This window comes from Verticillium nonalfalfae, assembly GCF_003724135.2.
Source record: "Verticillium nonalfalfae strain VnAa140/NRRL 66861 chromosome Unknown scaffold_46, whole genome shotgun sequence".
NCBI lineage: Eukaryota > Fungi > Ascomycota > Sordariomycetes > Glomerellales > Plectosphaerellaceae > Verticillium > Verticillium nonalfalfae.
In genome coordinates this window covers 76,363-91,201 of record NW_021167271.1, presented here as the reverse complement: position 1 = coordinate 91,201, position 14,839 = coordinate 76,363, and the positions used below count along the sequence as shown (strand labels likewise).

At 54.4% G+C, this 14,839-nt stretch overlaps 4 protein-coding genes across 4 annotated transcripts; 2 read left to right on the top strand and 2 right to left on the bottom strand.

Moving 5' to 3' along the window:
* Positions 1-472: 472 nt before the first annotated feature.
* Positions 473-2,070, top strand: D7B24_006454 (uncharacterized protein; the record flags this gene model as incomplete). The annotated part of the gene is made up of 2 exons (XM_028640584.1): positions 473-1,223; positions 1,277-2,070. The coding sequence occupies 2 exons, from the start codon at positions 473-475 to the stop codon at positions 2,068-2,070; spliced, it is 1,545 nt and encodes a 514-aa protein (XP_028495220.1).
* A 1,186-nt stretch (positions 2,071-3,256) lies between these two features.
* D7B24_006453 (uncharacterized protein) lies at positions 3,257-5,185 on the top strand (the record flags this gene model as incomplete). Its single annotated transcript, XM_028640583.1, has 4 exons — positions 3,257-3,581; positions 3,632-4,247; positions 4,303-4,922; positions 4,977-5,185. The coding sequence occupies 4 exons, from the start codon at positions 3,257-3,259 to the stop codon at positions 5,183-5,185; spliced, it is 1,770 nt and encodes a 589-aa protein (XP_028495219.1).
* An 847-nt stretch (positions 5,186-6,032) lies between these two features.
* Positions 6,033-7,755, bottom strand: D7B24_006452 (uncharacterized protein; the record flags this gene model as incomplete). The annotated part of the gene is made up of 4 exons (XM_028640582.1): positions 6,033-6,068; positions 6,135-7,063; positions 7,139-7,385; positions 7,465-7,755. The coding sequence occupies 4 exons, from the start codon at positions 7,753-7,755 to the stop codon at positions 6,033-6,035; spliced, it is 1,503 nt and encodes a 500-aa protein (XP_028495218.1).
* Positions 7,756-12,569: 4,814 nt separating this feature from the next.
* On the bottom strand, positions 12,570-14,263 carry GAS1 (1,3-beta-glucanosyltransferase gas1; the record flags this gene model as incomplete). Its single annotated transcript, XM_028640581.1, has 2 exons — positions 12,570-14,114; positions 14,183-14,263. 2 exons carry the CDS (start codon positions 14,261-14,263, stop codon positions 12,570-12,572), a joined length of 1,626 nt encoding a protein of 541 aa, XP_028495217.1.
* Positions 14,264-14,839: the final 576 nt, after the last annotated feature.

Here is a 14,839-nt window from a genome sequence, read left to right as displayed (position 1 = left end):
CAAGGACTAGTGACAATTCTCCTATCTGTCAAAGATCATGAAGTATCATTCCAAGGGTTGGACATGATAAGCGCGGTGTGATGCCCAACTAGGACTAGTGACTTGTTCAGCCACAGCAGAACGAGTATCCCCGCATGACCACCGTGCTATTGAATATCCCGATGGGTTAAACGATATCCACGGTGGCGGCCGCTTGGTGTTCAGGCGAGCGCTTGAATGAGTCGGGCTACTCGATTGCTGGCTTGACGTTATAAAGTACGCACTACTTGCGAACTTTGTCTTTAAACATATAAGTCTGTATGAAGATCAAATATTGACTTGGGCTCGATGCTATGAGTTCTGTGATACTTGTTGGTCGAAAATCGAAATCTTGTGACTCGGTCCTGTTTTCTCTTGTTGAAATTCGAACCGTATCAACCGCACCCAACTGCGACCTCTTCACATCAGACATCCACCATATACGTCCGACACCATGTCAACATCTCCTGCCGCAATCTCCAGTAACAAGCCGACCATGGAGAAGACTGAGCAGGCAGGGGAGGTCACTGCCGATCAGGCACTTGCCCAGCTTGGATATACCGCGGAGCTGCCCAGGAATATGGGCATGCTGAGTATTCTCGGCTTATCAATCGCCATCATGTCTGTCCCGTTGGGCATCTCGACAACCATGTACATCTCGTTGACAGATGGACAGTCAGTGACAGCCCTCTACGGCTGGTTACTGGTCTCCATAGTGTCCTTGTGCACTGCTGCGTCCATGGCCGAAATATGCGCCGTGTACCCGACAGCCGGTGGTGTTTATTACTGGTCAGCCGTCTTGTCCACACGTCAATGGGCTCCGCTGGTGAGCTGGATAGATGGCTGGCTTGGCCTTGTCGGTAACTGGACCGCGGCTCTGAGCATTAACTTCTCCGGTGCCCAAGTCATCCTTAGTGCAATTACTCTCTGGAAAGAGGATTACGTGCCAAACCAGTGGCAGACAGTCCTTACTTTCTGGGCTTTGACCGTCGTTTGTGTTGCGTTCAACCTGCTAGGCACCAGGTTTCTCAACACCCTGAATCAAATCTGCATCTATTGGACTATAGCGTCCGTGGTCATCATCTCGGTTACTGTACTGGTCATGGCAGATGCCCGGCGGAGTGCTGAGTTTGTCTTTACTCACTATGACGCTTCTGCATCTGGTTGGCCGACCGGTTGGGCTTTTTTCGTAGGGTTGCTTCAAGGTACGTCAAAATTTGTCTGCATTGACCTCTTCTCAAGGCTAATAAGGTTACAGGAGGATACACCATGATCGGTTACGGTATGGTCGCTTCAATGTGTGAAGAGGTACCGAATCCTCACCGAGAGGTCCCAAAGGGCTTAGTCCTCTCCGTTCTCGCCGCGGGCATAACCGGCTTGGTTTATCTGATTCCTATCCTTTTTGTGCTCCCTGAAGTGTCGCTGTTACTTTCCGTCGCCAACGGTCAACCCATCGGCCTTCTCTTCAAGATCGTTACCGGCTCAGCTGCCGGCGGCTTCGGTCTCCTGTTCCTTCTACTGGGTATTCTCTTGTTTGCTGGTGTTGGCGCCATCACTGCAGCTTCCCGGATTACCTACGCCTTTGCCCGCGACAAAGCGATTCCTGGACATCATATCTGGAGCCGCGTAGATAGGCGACTAGGAGTCCCAGTCTGGTCGCTCATGCTGACGGCCGCGGTCAACGCCCTTCTCGCATGCATCTATTTCGGTTCATCGGCTGCTTTCAATTCCTTTACAGGAGTGTGCACCGTCTGTCTATCCACCTCATATGGGCTCCCGGTTTTTGTTAGTGTGTTGCGAGGCCGACGCGCCGTGGCTAACTCCCCTTTCAGCCTTGGGAGGTTAGGTCTGTCTATCAACATGATCTGCATCATATGGATCGCCTTCTCGATGGTCATTTTCTGCATGCCTGTGGCCCTGCCAGTGGATGCGTCGACGATGAACTACGCCAGCGTCGTGTTCGCAGGCTTCGCAGGTGTAAGTTTGCTGTGGTATCTTGCGTACGGTCGGCAGCACTTCCACGGCCCACCCCTGCTGGAGGGAGATCTGTGATGGTGGCTCTCAGTTTCAGGCAGGAGCATTTGTATCGAGTCTCCTTGTTTTCAAACTTCTAGGAGGAGATGAAAGCTATAGTTTGGAGAACGGATTGAAGCTTGTTATGGATTCGGTGTCTCTATATTCAATGAAGCATCAGTCGACAGGAGGCTTAGCCCAGGCTCAGCCCAAACAATATCAGAGTGAATGGCGAAATAATCGTAGCGAACCTTCCGGAGGCTTTGAGCTCTCAATGCAATGCACTGTTTGAGTGCTACCTGCACTCAGACGCCTCGAATCCACAGGGCAGAGCGTCAATCCCGGCTATCCTGGGATAAAACACTTCCAAGCCATATTCAATCTTTTAGTGTTCATAGTGGCTAGAAAGGTAGTCCAGAAAGGTTGCAGAAGACCTTAGTGCGTATTGAAACCGGGCAGGGCAGAAGTGTGTGGCTCAGCGACAAGGTGATGAAGAGTGGCTGATTAGGTAAACGGACATCAGCTAGACTCGTTGTGAGGACCCCTAAGGGGCACACATCATTAACCCTACACCACATATTCAATGACCTATCTTTTTCTCAAGTGACTGCTTCGTTGCCCTGATCAATTGAGGTCATCACTGGCCCTCCTCCATTATCTTCCTGACGTCGCAGCTTTTTCATACTTCGCATGCTTTTGGCGAGAACTTGGAGGTTTGTCGGGGTTCAATGTATGCCCTGGGCCAGACTGCCAGTATTTCCAAAAACCTTCAAGTATGAGTTTCTCAAGACCTCATCCTGAACGACGGTCGAAATTATGAACCGCGAATCGAGAGTCATCTGCCATTGGACAGCATATAAAGATGACCATGCACGATGGTGGCGCAACCTGGAAGGCAATCAATCGAGCAGCAGGCTTCATTCACATGGGTGCAGTTTCGGCTAAATATCATTCAACGAAGCAGAATATCGCTTTCCCGACAGACCCTTGACAGTTAAGGCTAAGCGAACGTCTTCAATGCAACAAGCACAGCTACCCGTCGGGACCGAAGATTCGAATTGTGTCCGAAGTGCGACGGCCCGCATGCCACTTAGCACGCATCGGAAATTGAGTGGCCGTTAAAACCTGCTACGGCCTCGATATGCAAAAAGACACTCCAAGAAAACCCAGGCCGCTATCACGAACTTTTGATCATCCAGCTGTGTCGACATAATAGGCTGCTAAAATGAGGGTCTACCTAGCCGTTATCGCAGTTCTAGGGGGGTCACTAGCTCTTGCCCAGTCATACGACTACATCATCGTTGGGGCTGGAACAGCTGGGTTGGTAGTTGCGAATCGTCTTTCGGAGGACCCGTCGGTGAATGTCGTCGTCGTGGAACCTGGCACGGATGAACGAGACAATCTACACATCAAGGGGACCGACCAGTTCGCCCAGGCGTTTGACACTCGGCTCGACTGGAACTACACCACTATACCGCAAGTCCATGCGGGCGGCAGGTCCGTGACACTGCACCAAGGCAGAGTTTGGGGCGGGACCAGCGCAATCAATGGTAAGAGCAAGACGGTATCGCATGTTCGAGCGCCAGACTAATATTTGCAGGTATGGCCTATGTGAGGGGCAATCGCGCCGAGTTTGATGTTTGGGAAGGACTTGGAAATCCTGGGTGGAACTGGGACACTATGCTCCCATACTTTAAAAAGTCGGAGAAGTACTTCATCCCCCGGGAGGACCAGTTGGCTGCCGGTGCATCCTATGAACCGCAGCACCACGGATTCAAAGGCCCACTGCATGTTGGTCTGGCCCCCGCGTTCACCAATACTTCGGCCTCGCCTCGTCTACACGCGGCGTGGGAGAGCCTTTCTGTCCCGCGCAACCCCGACTTCAACAGCGGCAGCGTTCGGGGGTACTCTTATCCACCATCAACTTTGGACCCGACGCTCAACGTTCGATATGATTCCTCTCGAGCATACATACATCCTGTCGAACACCGTCTCAATCTGCAAATTCTGCAAGGCACCGTTAAGCGGATTACGTGGGCTCCTCAGCCGCGCAAGCAGACAAAATGCCAGGGGAGAGGGTTAGTCGCAAATGGGGTTGAGTATTTGACCGAAGCAGGTGAGATGAAAACCATTAGAGCCACAAAAGAGGTCGTGGTGTCTGCTGGGGCAATCCGGACGCCAGGTGTGCTCGAAGGCTCAGGCGTCGGTAATCCTCAGTAAGTATCCGTCTTAGAGTTCGCATTTGGTCCAAACTGATGGGAGAATCGGCAGGATACTCAAAGCTCTTGGTATCGAGACCAAAATCGATCTTCCAGGCGTCGGTGAGAACCTTCTGGAACAACCTCATCATACGCTCGTGTATGATGGCAACCTTGAAGAATCGACCAACGCATTTTATACGTACCTAACTGCAGAGAACCTTTTCGGTGACCGGCTGGCAGCCGTGGAGGCTTCTTCTCGTGCTCGCATCCCCGAGTTTGCTAGGGCATCAGTCAATGCCTCAGGAGATGGGGCGCTGAATGTGACTGTGATCGAGAAACTATTTACGATTCAGCACGACCTCATGTTCAAGAAGAACGCCACCATTGCCGAGATCCTCACTATCATTGCAGTGGGTCTTCAATTTTCGGACTACTGGATCCTATTTCCCTTTTCCAGGGGCAGCGTTCACCTGTCGTCTAAAGAAAGCATCGACAAGCCGCTTTTTGATCCTCGTCTCATGCTCGCAGACTTCGACGTTCAAACAACTGTCGCTGCAGGACGATTGGCCAAGAAGTTCTGGCAATCAGAGCCGGTAGCTGCTAGTGTGGGCGGTCAGGTTTTGCCAGATGCTGCGACATTGCCCGATGATGCCACTGATGCACAATGGGAGACGTGGGCGCGAAACAACGGTGAGCCTTCATGACAATTGTGGAACAACAGATGATCTGATAAGATTGACCCAGCTGTTCCCAATGCACACCCGATCGGCACAGCCTCCATGATGTCGAGGGAGCTAGGGGGTGTGGTTGACCCAGAGCTGAAGGTCTACGGCACAGCCAACGTTCGCGTCGTCGACGCATCGGTAATGCCCATCCAGACCAGTGGACATCTGACCTCTACAATCTATGCCTTAGCAGAGAGACTGTCGGACATCATCAAGCACACTGCCTAAGCAGGTTACTAGGCAGCGTTCGAATCGCTGAGAGCAAACAGGCCCAACATAAGAGCATATCAAACAGCGTGAAGGATCCGGTGCGACATTGAAAAAAACAGATTTGTGTTCAATCACCGCCTTTAAAAGAACAAGAAGGAAACGCGAGGATTTCCCAGCAAAGCATTATTGGCAACAATCGAAGAACCCACAGCCACCACCTATTTTCCCTGAAAGATCGCAGAGGAGGTGGAACTAACGTCCACGCACAGAGCATTAATAATCCAAACGCAAATGACAATAAAATACCATTCGATTCTCTCATATCAGTAACTGACTATGTGATTATTAGTGATTTGTCGCCATGGTAATCGTGCCGAGGCCGCCATAACGCATGGACATGAGGGGTAATCTGAATGCAGCCACCACACCAAAAGTACCATCACCACCACAAGAAGTTCGACGCACGGAACCAAGATCCGCGCCTCCGAATGACATGCCGTGGCACAGAATCACACTTGAAATCGCGCGGAAGCCAATGATAGGACGCAGTAACCTGTCAGGTGTGACCCCTACTTCGAAATAAGAACGGCACGGCCCCGCATCGGCGCAACGTATCAGTAACTGCCGTGCGCTACCTCGGCACGCCAGCGGAATATTCTAATCAAATGTTCTCACTTGAACAACTTTAAAAACATGAGTACGCCTCGGCAAGGATTTCTTAATCTGCGTCTCATATCCTCATTAGACCAGCTACAGAATCATTTCCTACAGAAAAGAGTCACAGCAGCGACATCCAGCAATTATCGCTAATTCCCATTCATAAAAGTCACGCTCATTCCACCGACAGCTCGTTGACTCGTCACGCTTAGTACGTGTAGCGGAAACCGCGCTGCGAGTCCTCCTGTGCTCTGTTAGTCTCAGGGTACCACCAAAGTTGGTTGCAGGAGAGCGGGGACAAAGAACTTACCTCGTTGTTCTCCAGCTCCTTCTCGCCGCGCTCAGCCTTGCCGTTCTGCCTCTTGAAGTCGAGGCTCAGAATACCGACAAGGATGAGAGTAAGCAGGCAGCAGGCAATGCAAGCATACATGCCGGGGCGGTAATGGGGCATGTCCTGGGGGCGGAAGAGCAGGCTGCCAGCGATGCCGCCGACGCCGCCAAAACTAACCAGAGTGGCGCTGCAGAAGGCACGCTTCCACTGGCCACGGATGTTGTTGGCCTGGTAGGCCATGACGGCGGGGATGTTGGAGTTGGCACCAGCGGTGACGAGGAAGACGCCAAAGTAGCGGACATTGGAGTTGGGGTGGAAGCCCATAATGGGGAGGCCGATGAGGCAGAGGACAACGTTGATGATGATGATGGGGCCACGGACTCGGTACTTGTCGCCGAGCCAGGCCGTGGCGAACATGACGCAGCCGGCAAAGGCGTAGGGGGGGGCGACAAGGCACTGGGCCTCGCCGACGGTGAAGCCCATGTTGATCTGGAGGATGATGGGCAGGAAGTAGGCGAGGGCATATGACAGGGTGGTCGTGTTGAAGAAGATCATCGCGTAGGCCCAAATCTTCCAGTCGGCGCCGGCAGCGAAGAAGCGGCGGGCGTTGAAGGGGGGCGTCTTGGCATCGCCACGGTCATGGTTCACGCGGTCAACGACCCACTGGAGCTCGCGCTCGCCGAGGAAGTTCCAAGTCTTGCGTCTCGAATCGGGGAAGTCGACAAGCAGCCAGTAACCGAGGAAGGCGAGAAGGCAGGTGATGATACCTTCGATGATGAAGATCCAGCGCCAACCGGTCAGGTTAGCGAGGCCGTTCATCTGCATGAGGCCGTAGGCCAGAATGCCAGCAAAGGCGGAGGCGACGCATCCGAGGAGGTAGAAGACAGAGTACCGCTTGCCGACCTCAACTACGCCGAGACGTCAGTATGATACTCAATCAACTGCGACGAACATCATTAACAAGATCGAAGGGCCACACGTACATCGGGTATACCAGGTGCTGAGAAGGTAGACGCAGCTGGGGAAGAAACCAGCCTCAAGGACACCAAGAAGGACACGGCACACGGCGAGGTGGGTGAAGTTCTGAGAGAAGCCCATGCCGATCATGACGCTACCCCACATGAGGCAGATGCCTGCGAGATGAATGCGAGGTCCCAGCTTGCGGACGATGATGGTCGACGGCGGCTGGAAGAGGATGTAGGGGATGAAGAAGACAAGCGACGCGATGCTCTGTGAGTATCCCACAGTGGTCAGCCAAGGTGTACCCATTCACAGGCACTGACGTCGAGGGACTAGGGGAATTGCATACGTATCGGTTCTGGACAATGAGGTTGAGCTCGACATTCATGCCGGCAATGGCGGCGGCCGACAAGTTGGTTCGGTCCATGAGGGAGACGCAGTACATCAAACCGACGATGACGACGAGGCGACGATCGACGCGCCTGATGATCTTGCGCTGCTCCTCAGGCGTGAAGCCATGGTCGGGGGCGGAGGAACCAGGCGTGCGGACGCCATCGCCCGAGTCGACGCGGTTCGCCTTGTCGCCAATGTGCTCGGTCTCGAAGTCCTCCTTCTCGAGCTCACGATCGCGTGTGCTCATGATGGGCAGGCTGGATAGGAGGGTGTGAGCGGGTGAGTATGGGATGAAGCTGTTCGGGAAACAGCTGGTGAGATACTGGTCTTGGTTCTGTCGTGTCGTCGTTTGTGCACCCCGAGACGTTTTTGGGACCTTGAATGATGGGATGAGAGAGTCTTGGGCCTACCCTTTTCTCTCCTTGCATCGGATGCCAGGAAAGCTTCTCACCCAGACCTTTTGTAGATCGACCGGCGACGTGTCCCAGAGCAGACGAGACCCAGGCCAGGCCACACCAGACCCATACCATGGGATCGGGACCCCTCCCATCACTTTCCACCCTCACCTACCTGTTCATGGGGGCCCCATTACGCATCACGCACTACGGACCTAGCACCTTGCACCACCCGGCAAGCTCCACGCGCCTTTCCCCAGCTTTGGCTGGGCTTGCCTTGCCTGGCGTTGCCCTGCCTTGAAAGGGGGGTGACAAGCCGCTCTGGCGCTGCTCGGAAGAAGCACACAGACACGGTTGCGAGAGCCAATCAGACAAAGAAGAGCGAGCAAAGATGCCGAGGGTGGCGGTCTTCGACAGCCATGAGCGTCTTGGCCAACCGTCTGACTTAGTGGGAGCACATTGTCTGGGGCAGATAAACTCGAGCGTCTCGTGCAAAAGGGGGGGGGGGAGGAGGGCGCCGCAATGGACGACAAATCTGGGGAATGTGGGCTACCCGAGTGCCCCCATCTCGCCCCGGCTGCGGGGTAGAACCTAAGCCGGACGCACAAGAGTCAGTTAACCCCGATAGCGACCAAACACCTGAGAGGAGCGGAGAGACACACAGAGTGCGAGAGGAGAAATACGGGGAAGCAGGGAGGTGGAGTGAACCAGGGGTGGCCCCAGAGCCCCAGTCAGGGCCCACGACCGACCGCAGCTGATGATGCTCGTGCTGCTGCTTCTGCTGCTTTGCTGCTACGCCCCCCTCCTTTTCCTCCATTTCCTTTCCCCCCTCCAAAGCCGCCCTCATTCAAAGCCAACCGGTACTTGGTGCGGCCGATTTCTTGGCACGACGCCATAATTGGTCCAGTCAACGGTTCATTGCCCGTTTTGGTGCTAGATGCGAAAATCCATGAGCATCTCGCTCGTCTGGTTGCGTTTGTATGACCCCGTCAGAAGGCTGTTCTTCCCCGGAGGACGGAGGGGGGCGCATGGATACGGTGGGTGCTGTGGATGCCTGGGGGGCCTCCTCAAGATGGATCAGCATGTGGTGCGTCGTCGACTGTTCGCTCATCGTCATGGTCGGTGACACATTGGCGTGTTTACCATATCCGGAGCGCATACCCTTCTGAGCCTCTTGCGCCGTTCAAACTCTTGTACCAGCTCCTCTTTGCTCCTCTTTGCACTCACGCGTAGGCGCGCGGGGAGGACGCATGGCACGGCACGAACGGAGGAGGGGCGTGCTGAGGTTGAGGGCATGATCGCGATGCGGCCAGTTCCGACTTTGGCCACTGTCAAGAGACAGTTATGGGGGGAGAACGGGCCAGGCCAGGCCAGACCCTGTCCCCCGAAAGGCACAGACAGAGGGCATTGACAAAAAGGGCGCTCTCTCGTTCGTGTGTTTCCCAATATTGGGTCGTCTCCATCTTCTTCAGACACCGGTTGCATGTCTCGTGGTCATTTCGTTTCATATCAACTTGCATGCTCACTGCTCACTGCAATCCTTTGACTCTCGATAGTACGAAAGAAACGTCCGACGCCACAGACTGTTCATTCCCCCGCCATCTGGCGATTCTCCAAAACGCCAGACACCAAGCCCGATATAGAGCGTGCCTCGGCAACTCTACTCTTCCTTCATCCTCTCATTGGTTCATCTCCCTCTTCTTCCCAGCCCTTCCCTTCCCCGCACATCTATCTCTCCCTTTCCCTCCATGTCAGAACCTTGACAACGCAAACCAGCCTTAGCTGACAAGACGCGTGCGTTCACGCCCAGGGAATCCTGAGCTAAGGTAATTCTAACGTCCAAGAGGCTGCATGCCACGCGCTGAACGTGGGCACCACGATGTGCCTACCGTCCGCCACATCTGCATGCCACGCCATGGCGATCCAACTCATGACTGCCAGCCAACAATTTCACATGTGCGGCTTACAATCACCTCGCAAGTTTCGCTCAAAGCGGCAATGCTCACGATAGAAACGTTCTTGACTGCCACTCCTAGAGCTCTTTCTGCTTAAATTGTTTTTTTCGATCCTTCGTGATAGACTCCTGTTTGAGTCTCCCACGCCACGTCACCTCGACCCTACATATGCCTCGCTGGGCTGAATCTAGACTCATCACACCGAGTGAAACAGCCGAGGCATCCTCAGAAGATCTCTATTATACTCCTGACGGGCGACTGAGTGGTGTGCATCCTGCGGGACATGTCGGGTCATGAGGCTGAAGGCCGAGAGATGAAGTCTTGGTGGCTTGGTGATGGCCTCGGTTGTCGGCCGGGCATGGTGTTGCGTTGACTCTCTGTGTTGTTTTGGGAGATCATAGCTCCCGCCTCGCTCAATCGATGCTGCTCTTTCTGCTTCTTCTTTCTTCCTTCATTGCCTGATGAACTTCGCCTTCCTCCCAACTTTTACTACTACGTGCATTCCATTTGCTGCCGCCGGTTCATTCGCATCATCTCAAAATGCATCACGAGGCGGTCCACCATTCCGGTGTCTTCTGGCCGTAGGAAGGCTTTGAATCTCTCAAACAGCCGGACCAGAATGATAAGCTCTGGCTCATCCCGACGATCTGGATCCTGCCTCTTGCATTTGTCTTCCACCTTGCTGTAAAAAGACGGCAATGGTGTCGACGTAGCGCAAAGGTGATACAATCTGCTATACACTTCAATATCTTGTCCCAAATCCAGCAGCCCTTTCACTATACAGCTACGCCAGTACCCCACGAGCCTTAGATACGACCCCAACCTCATGCGGCTGTCATCCGGGGACGCATCAAAAAAAGGCAACCCAAACCCGTCCCAGCGGTCCCGAGACGCCCGTATGCCATGCCCCAGCTCTGAACCACGATGCACCTTCCCTCGCAGAGTCAAGCTTTGTGGCTATGTACCCCCTTGGTGCATGTTGTTGGCTTGGCCACCGGGCAAACAATCTCAAAGCGGACAGTATTGGCCGAAAGGGTGCATCACATGGGCGCCAGTCGTGTCAGATGAGATTTCCGGGGGGGGGACGCGATCAGGACGGGGTCCATGATGCGGGGAAGAGGATCAGCTCGCCGCTCACACATGAGATGCATCTTGGGTATGGCCCTCTTCCAGGCCTGAATGGAATCGACAGGGCGTTATGTTTGTGCCAAATCAAACTAATTGGTGCTGTCATACCCAGGATAAGCTTGCCCCTTGCTAGGGTTTCCAAGCGAAACCGAGAAATCGAGCGCAATCAAGCCCGAAGCCAATATCAGATATAGTCGATACCACGTTCCGCAAAACCTTGTCCACAATATCTTTCGCAGGGAGTTCTCTGTCATATTTCCTCAGATCAGACCTCCGCGCATCTTGCCACCATTGCCATTGATGTAGGCATGGCAGCACTCAATCGAATCGAACGTATATGATGCGTCACGACATGCATCGAATTCAGTGGACTGACATCAGACATGCAGAGGCCGCGGCCGCAATATTTACTATTAGGGTCCAGAGATAGTCCCAGCTTTCGTTCCCACAATCTGTCTGGCTGACATGTTCCCGCGTGCCGTTCAAGGGATCATGCACAGGACCTCCCAGTTCCCGGCCCCTCAATCACGACCAGAATCCCAACTCTGCATGGCTACCAGTCCCGAAAAAGCTGACCAAAAAACAACGCTGGTCTCTGTATTGAGGAGGTTCAGCGTAGTGTTCTGTTGTTCTGGTTCCTTCGTTCCCCGGCCAGGCATACAAGCTTGTAGACGCCTTCTCCAGCAGAACAACAATGCCGTCGTCTCAAGTCCATCCCGAACCTTCAAAGGAACAAGCCGATCAGGGCGAGACGCATGTGGTTCTATGCGGCAACGGCTACCATGCGGCATGGAACGTTGTGTAACCCTGGCAAGAACTCAGAAAAAGAGAAAAGAAGAAAAGAAAAAGACCGCAAAGCCCCGGCATGTCCAGACTGATCATGTCCTAAAACACCGCGAGCCACAGTGTCACGAGAAACCCGTCGGTCACCGGCACCACCGCTCAATCCATCGTCATCGTCAAGGGGGTAGCGAAGACTTACCAGCGGCATCACACCCAAGTGTAAGCACCCCGTGGAACAAGTACAGCGGCGGCGCAGTGACTCCGTTGCACAACAGATCGCACAAATTGGTGTCTTCTGTTGTGGATGGATGACGCAGGGATGCGATTGGCTTTTCGGCAAGAAGCTTCGCACATTACATTCAACACAATAATTTTATTTGCCTCAGTGTTATGTGCTGCGACGTACATGTAGCTGCAGTGGAGAAAGTCACGTGGGCCGGCTGCGGAAGTACTATAGTGAAGCACTAAGCCTTCCTACGCGGGCATCACGATAGGCACGCGACGGGGAGCAGACACGGCATCTGAATCATACTCTATTGAACGAACACCTGGGGATCACGATCATGACCCCATGCTAACAAAACAGAAAGCGTCTACGCGACGCCGACCTTGTCGCAGGCCGAAAACAAAACATGGCACCATGAACCGATTGACCCAGCTAACCAAACCATGGTAGCCATCTAAAGCCGAAAGCAATGCAGAGCTATATTAAACAACTGATTCTTGATCGCCATCGGGCAGCCACCGCGGGGGAATCTGTATACATGCGTGGCAACCCTTCCCTGGTGCACAAGTCGCGCCTAGAGCACGACCATGGCACCGCCGACGGCGGCCGCGAGGACGACGTACAGTCCGACGGCGTAGTCGCCGACAGAGAAGGCCTGCTCCATGCGGCGGTTGGTGAGGCCGAAGCTCGCGTTGTCGTCGGCGTTGCTGCTGCCGCCGTTGGTGCCACGAGCAGGCGCGGCGGTCGCAGTGGCGGCAACAGCGTTGACGGAGGAGGCAGCGGAGAGCTTGCTGTTGCAAGAAGAGGCAGCAGAAGGAGAAGAGATGCGCTCAGCGTTGCCGTCAAAGTTGCAGGCACTGGCGGCACTGTTCTGGGCCTCGAAGTACTGGTTCATGACGAAGCCGAGCTTCTGGGTAGCGTTGCACATGGAGTAGGCACCGTAAACGCCAATGGTGGCGTTGGTAGAGATGCCAGCGCAAACTGCAGGGTTGTTACCGCAGATGTTGCCGAAGATCTCACCATACTCCTTGACGCTGACGGAAGACTTGACGTTGCAGGACAGGCTGTTGAACATGCACTCGCAAAGCTCCTGGTCAGGAGTAGGAGGCAGACCGTTGGAGCTGACCTGCCAGTTCTCGCCCAGGTCGGGGCAGACGGCAGGGCTGTTGGTGGGCTCGTAGTTGGCGCTAGCGGTGGAGGAGGCAGTGGCGGCGTTGACGCGCGAAGAGAGGACCTTGTAGTTCTTCATGACCTCAGCCTTGCTATCACCCTTGAACTTGACGAGGCCGTAGTCGTTGTCTTCCTGGTGGTACATGTAGACGATACCGCCGGAGAAGACCTCGCTCATCTCGTCTGAGTACAGAGCAGTGGTGTCCTGGAAGAGACGGCCCTCAGCACCGTCAGGGACGTTGCAGCCGTACTCGGCAAGGAAGACGGGAACAGAGTAGTTGCTGAAGAACTCGACCTGCTTGTCATAGCCCGACTTTTGCATGGAGGACTCGCCACACCAGGAGTAGATGTTGTAGCCCCAGAAGTCAATGGCCTCCTCCTCAGGACCGCAGTTGAAGTAGTGAGCAGAGGGACCACGAATATCAGGGTCGTCGTTGGCGGCGTAACCGACGCCCATCCAGCGGTAGTTCTTGGACTTGATGTAGGCCTTGGTATCACGGACGGCAGCCTTCACAAAGGCGGAGGCGTCGGTGTTGCTGGCGTTGTTGGAGACCTCGTTGCCGGCGAAGAAACCAATGGTGTTGTCGTACTGGGCGAGCTCATCGATGACAGCGGTGTAGCGGTCCCAGACAGCGACATCCCAGTGGGGGTCGTCACGGTTGATGGACGTGTTGGGCTCACCAAGATCGGCGACGACGTAGATACCAGCATCCTGGAGCAGGGTCATGCACTTGGTGTGGTCCTTCTTGGGGTCGATGGCGTAGACACGGATGGTGTTGGTGCCGGCGGCAGACAGGATGGGGACATCGCGCTTGCACTTGGCGTCGTCGGCAAGGGGGTCGATGTACTTTCCGTCCTCGTTCTCACCACCGAGACCCGAGGGGTCCTCCTGGTAGGCAATACCCTTGATGAAGAACTGGGTGCCGTTCTCGTAGAAGAACTTGGAGCCCTGCGGAAAGAGAAGAGATCAGAATCAGGTCAAGTGAATCCATTGGAGCAGCGAGAGGGACGACGTACCTTGGTGACGATGGGGTCGAGGGCAGCAACCTTGCTGGCGAGGAGCAGAGCCGAAACGGCAGCGGTGGAAAACTTGCCCATGGTGACTGGTTGTGAGTTTCGGTTGGTCGAAGTGACAGGCAGAAAGACACAGGCCGAAGATGGGGTGGGAGGGTGCAGGTTATCAACGTGGAAGGCTGTCGAGGGAGACTAGTTTCTCGTTGTTGGAATGCTGTTGGGCTGAGACCTTGGATGCTTGGCTTGCGGAGTCGAAATGTTCGTCGAAGGCGTTTGGGGCTTGAGGCGCAAAAATCTTGGAGAGGGTTGGTTTTGGATGGGGAGGGACAGACTGGGGTTCACAAAATAAAAACAAGTAAAGAGGTTTGCAAATGAGAGTGTGAAGTCACAGTAAAGTGATGATAAAAAAGCGCACGAGCAAAGGACAGGCTCGAAGACTCTCTCTCTCCAGAAAACGAAGGACGGCGAGATGTCGAAGTGTTGACGTTGATGGGAGAAGGAAGGAAGGGAGAGGAAGGTCGCGGCTCGTCCGGAGGGGGCAATTGTGGTTTTGTCGGACGGCTTGGCTCCTTAGCTGCCGCCTCCTGGTTCCTGGCTGCTCCTAGCTCCTCTCCTTCTCGCCTGGTTTGAGCGTCCTGGATCTCCTGCCTCGTATCCACC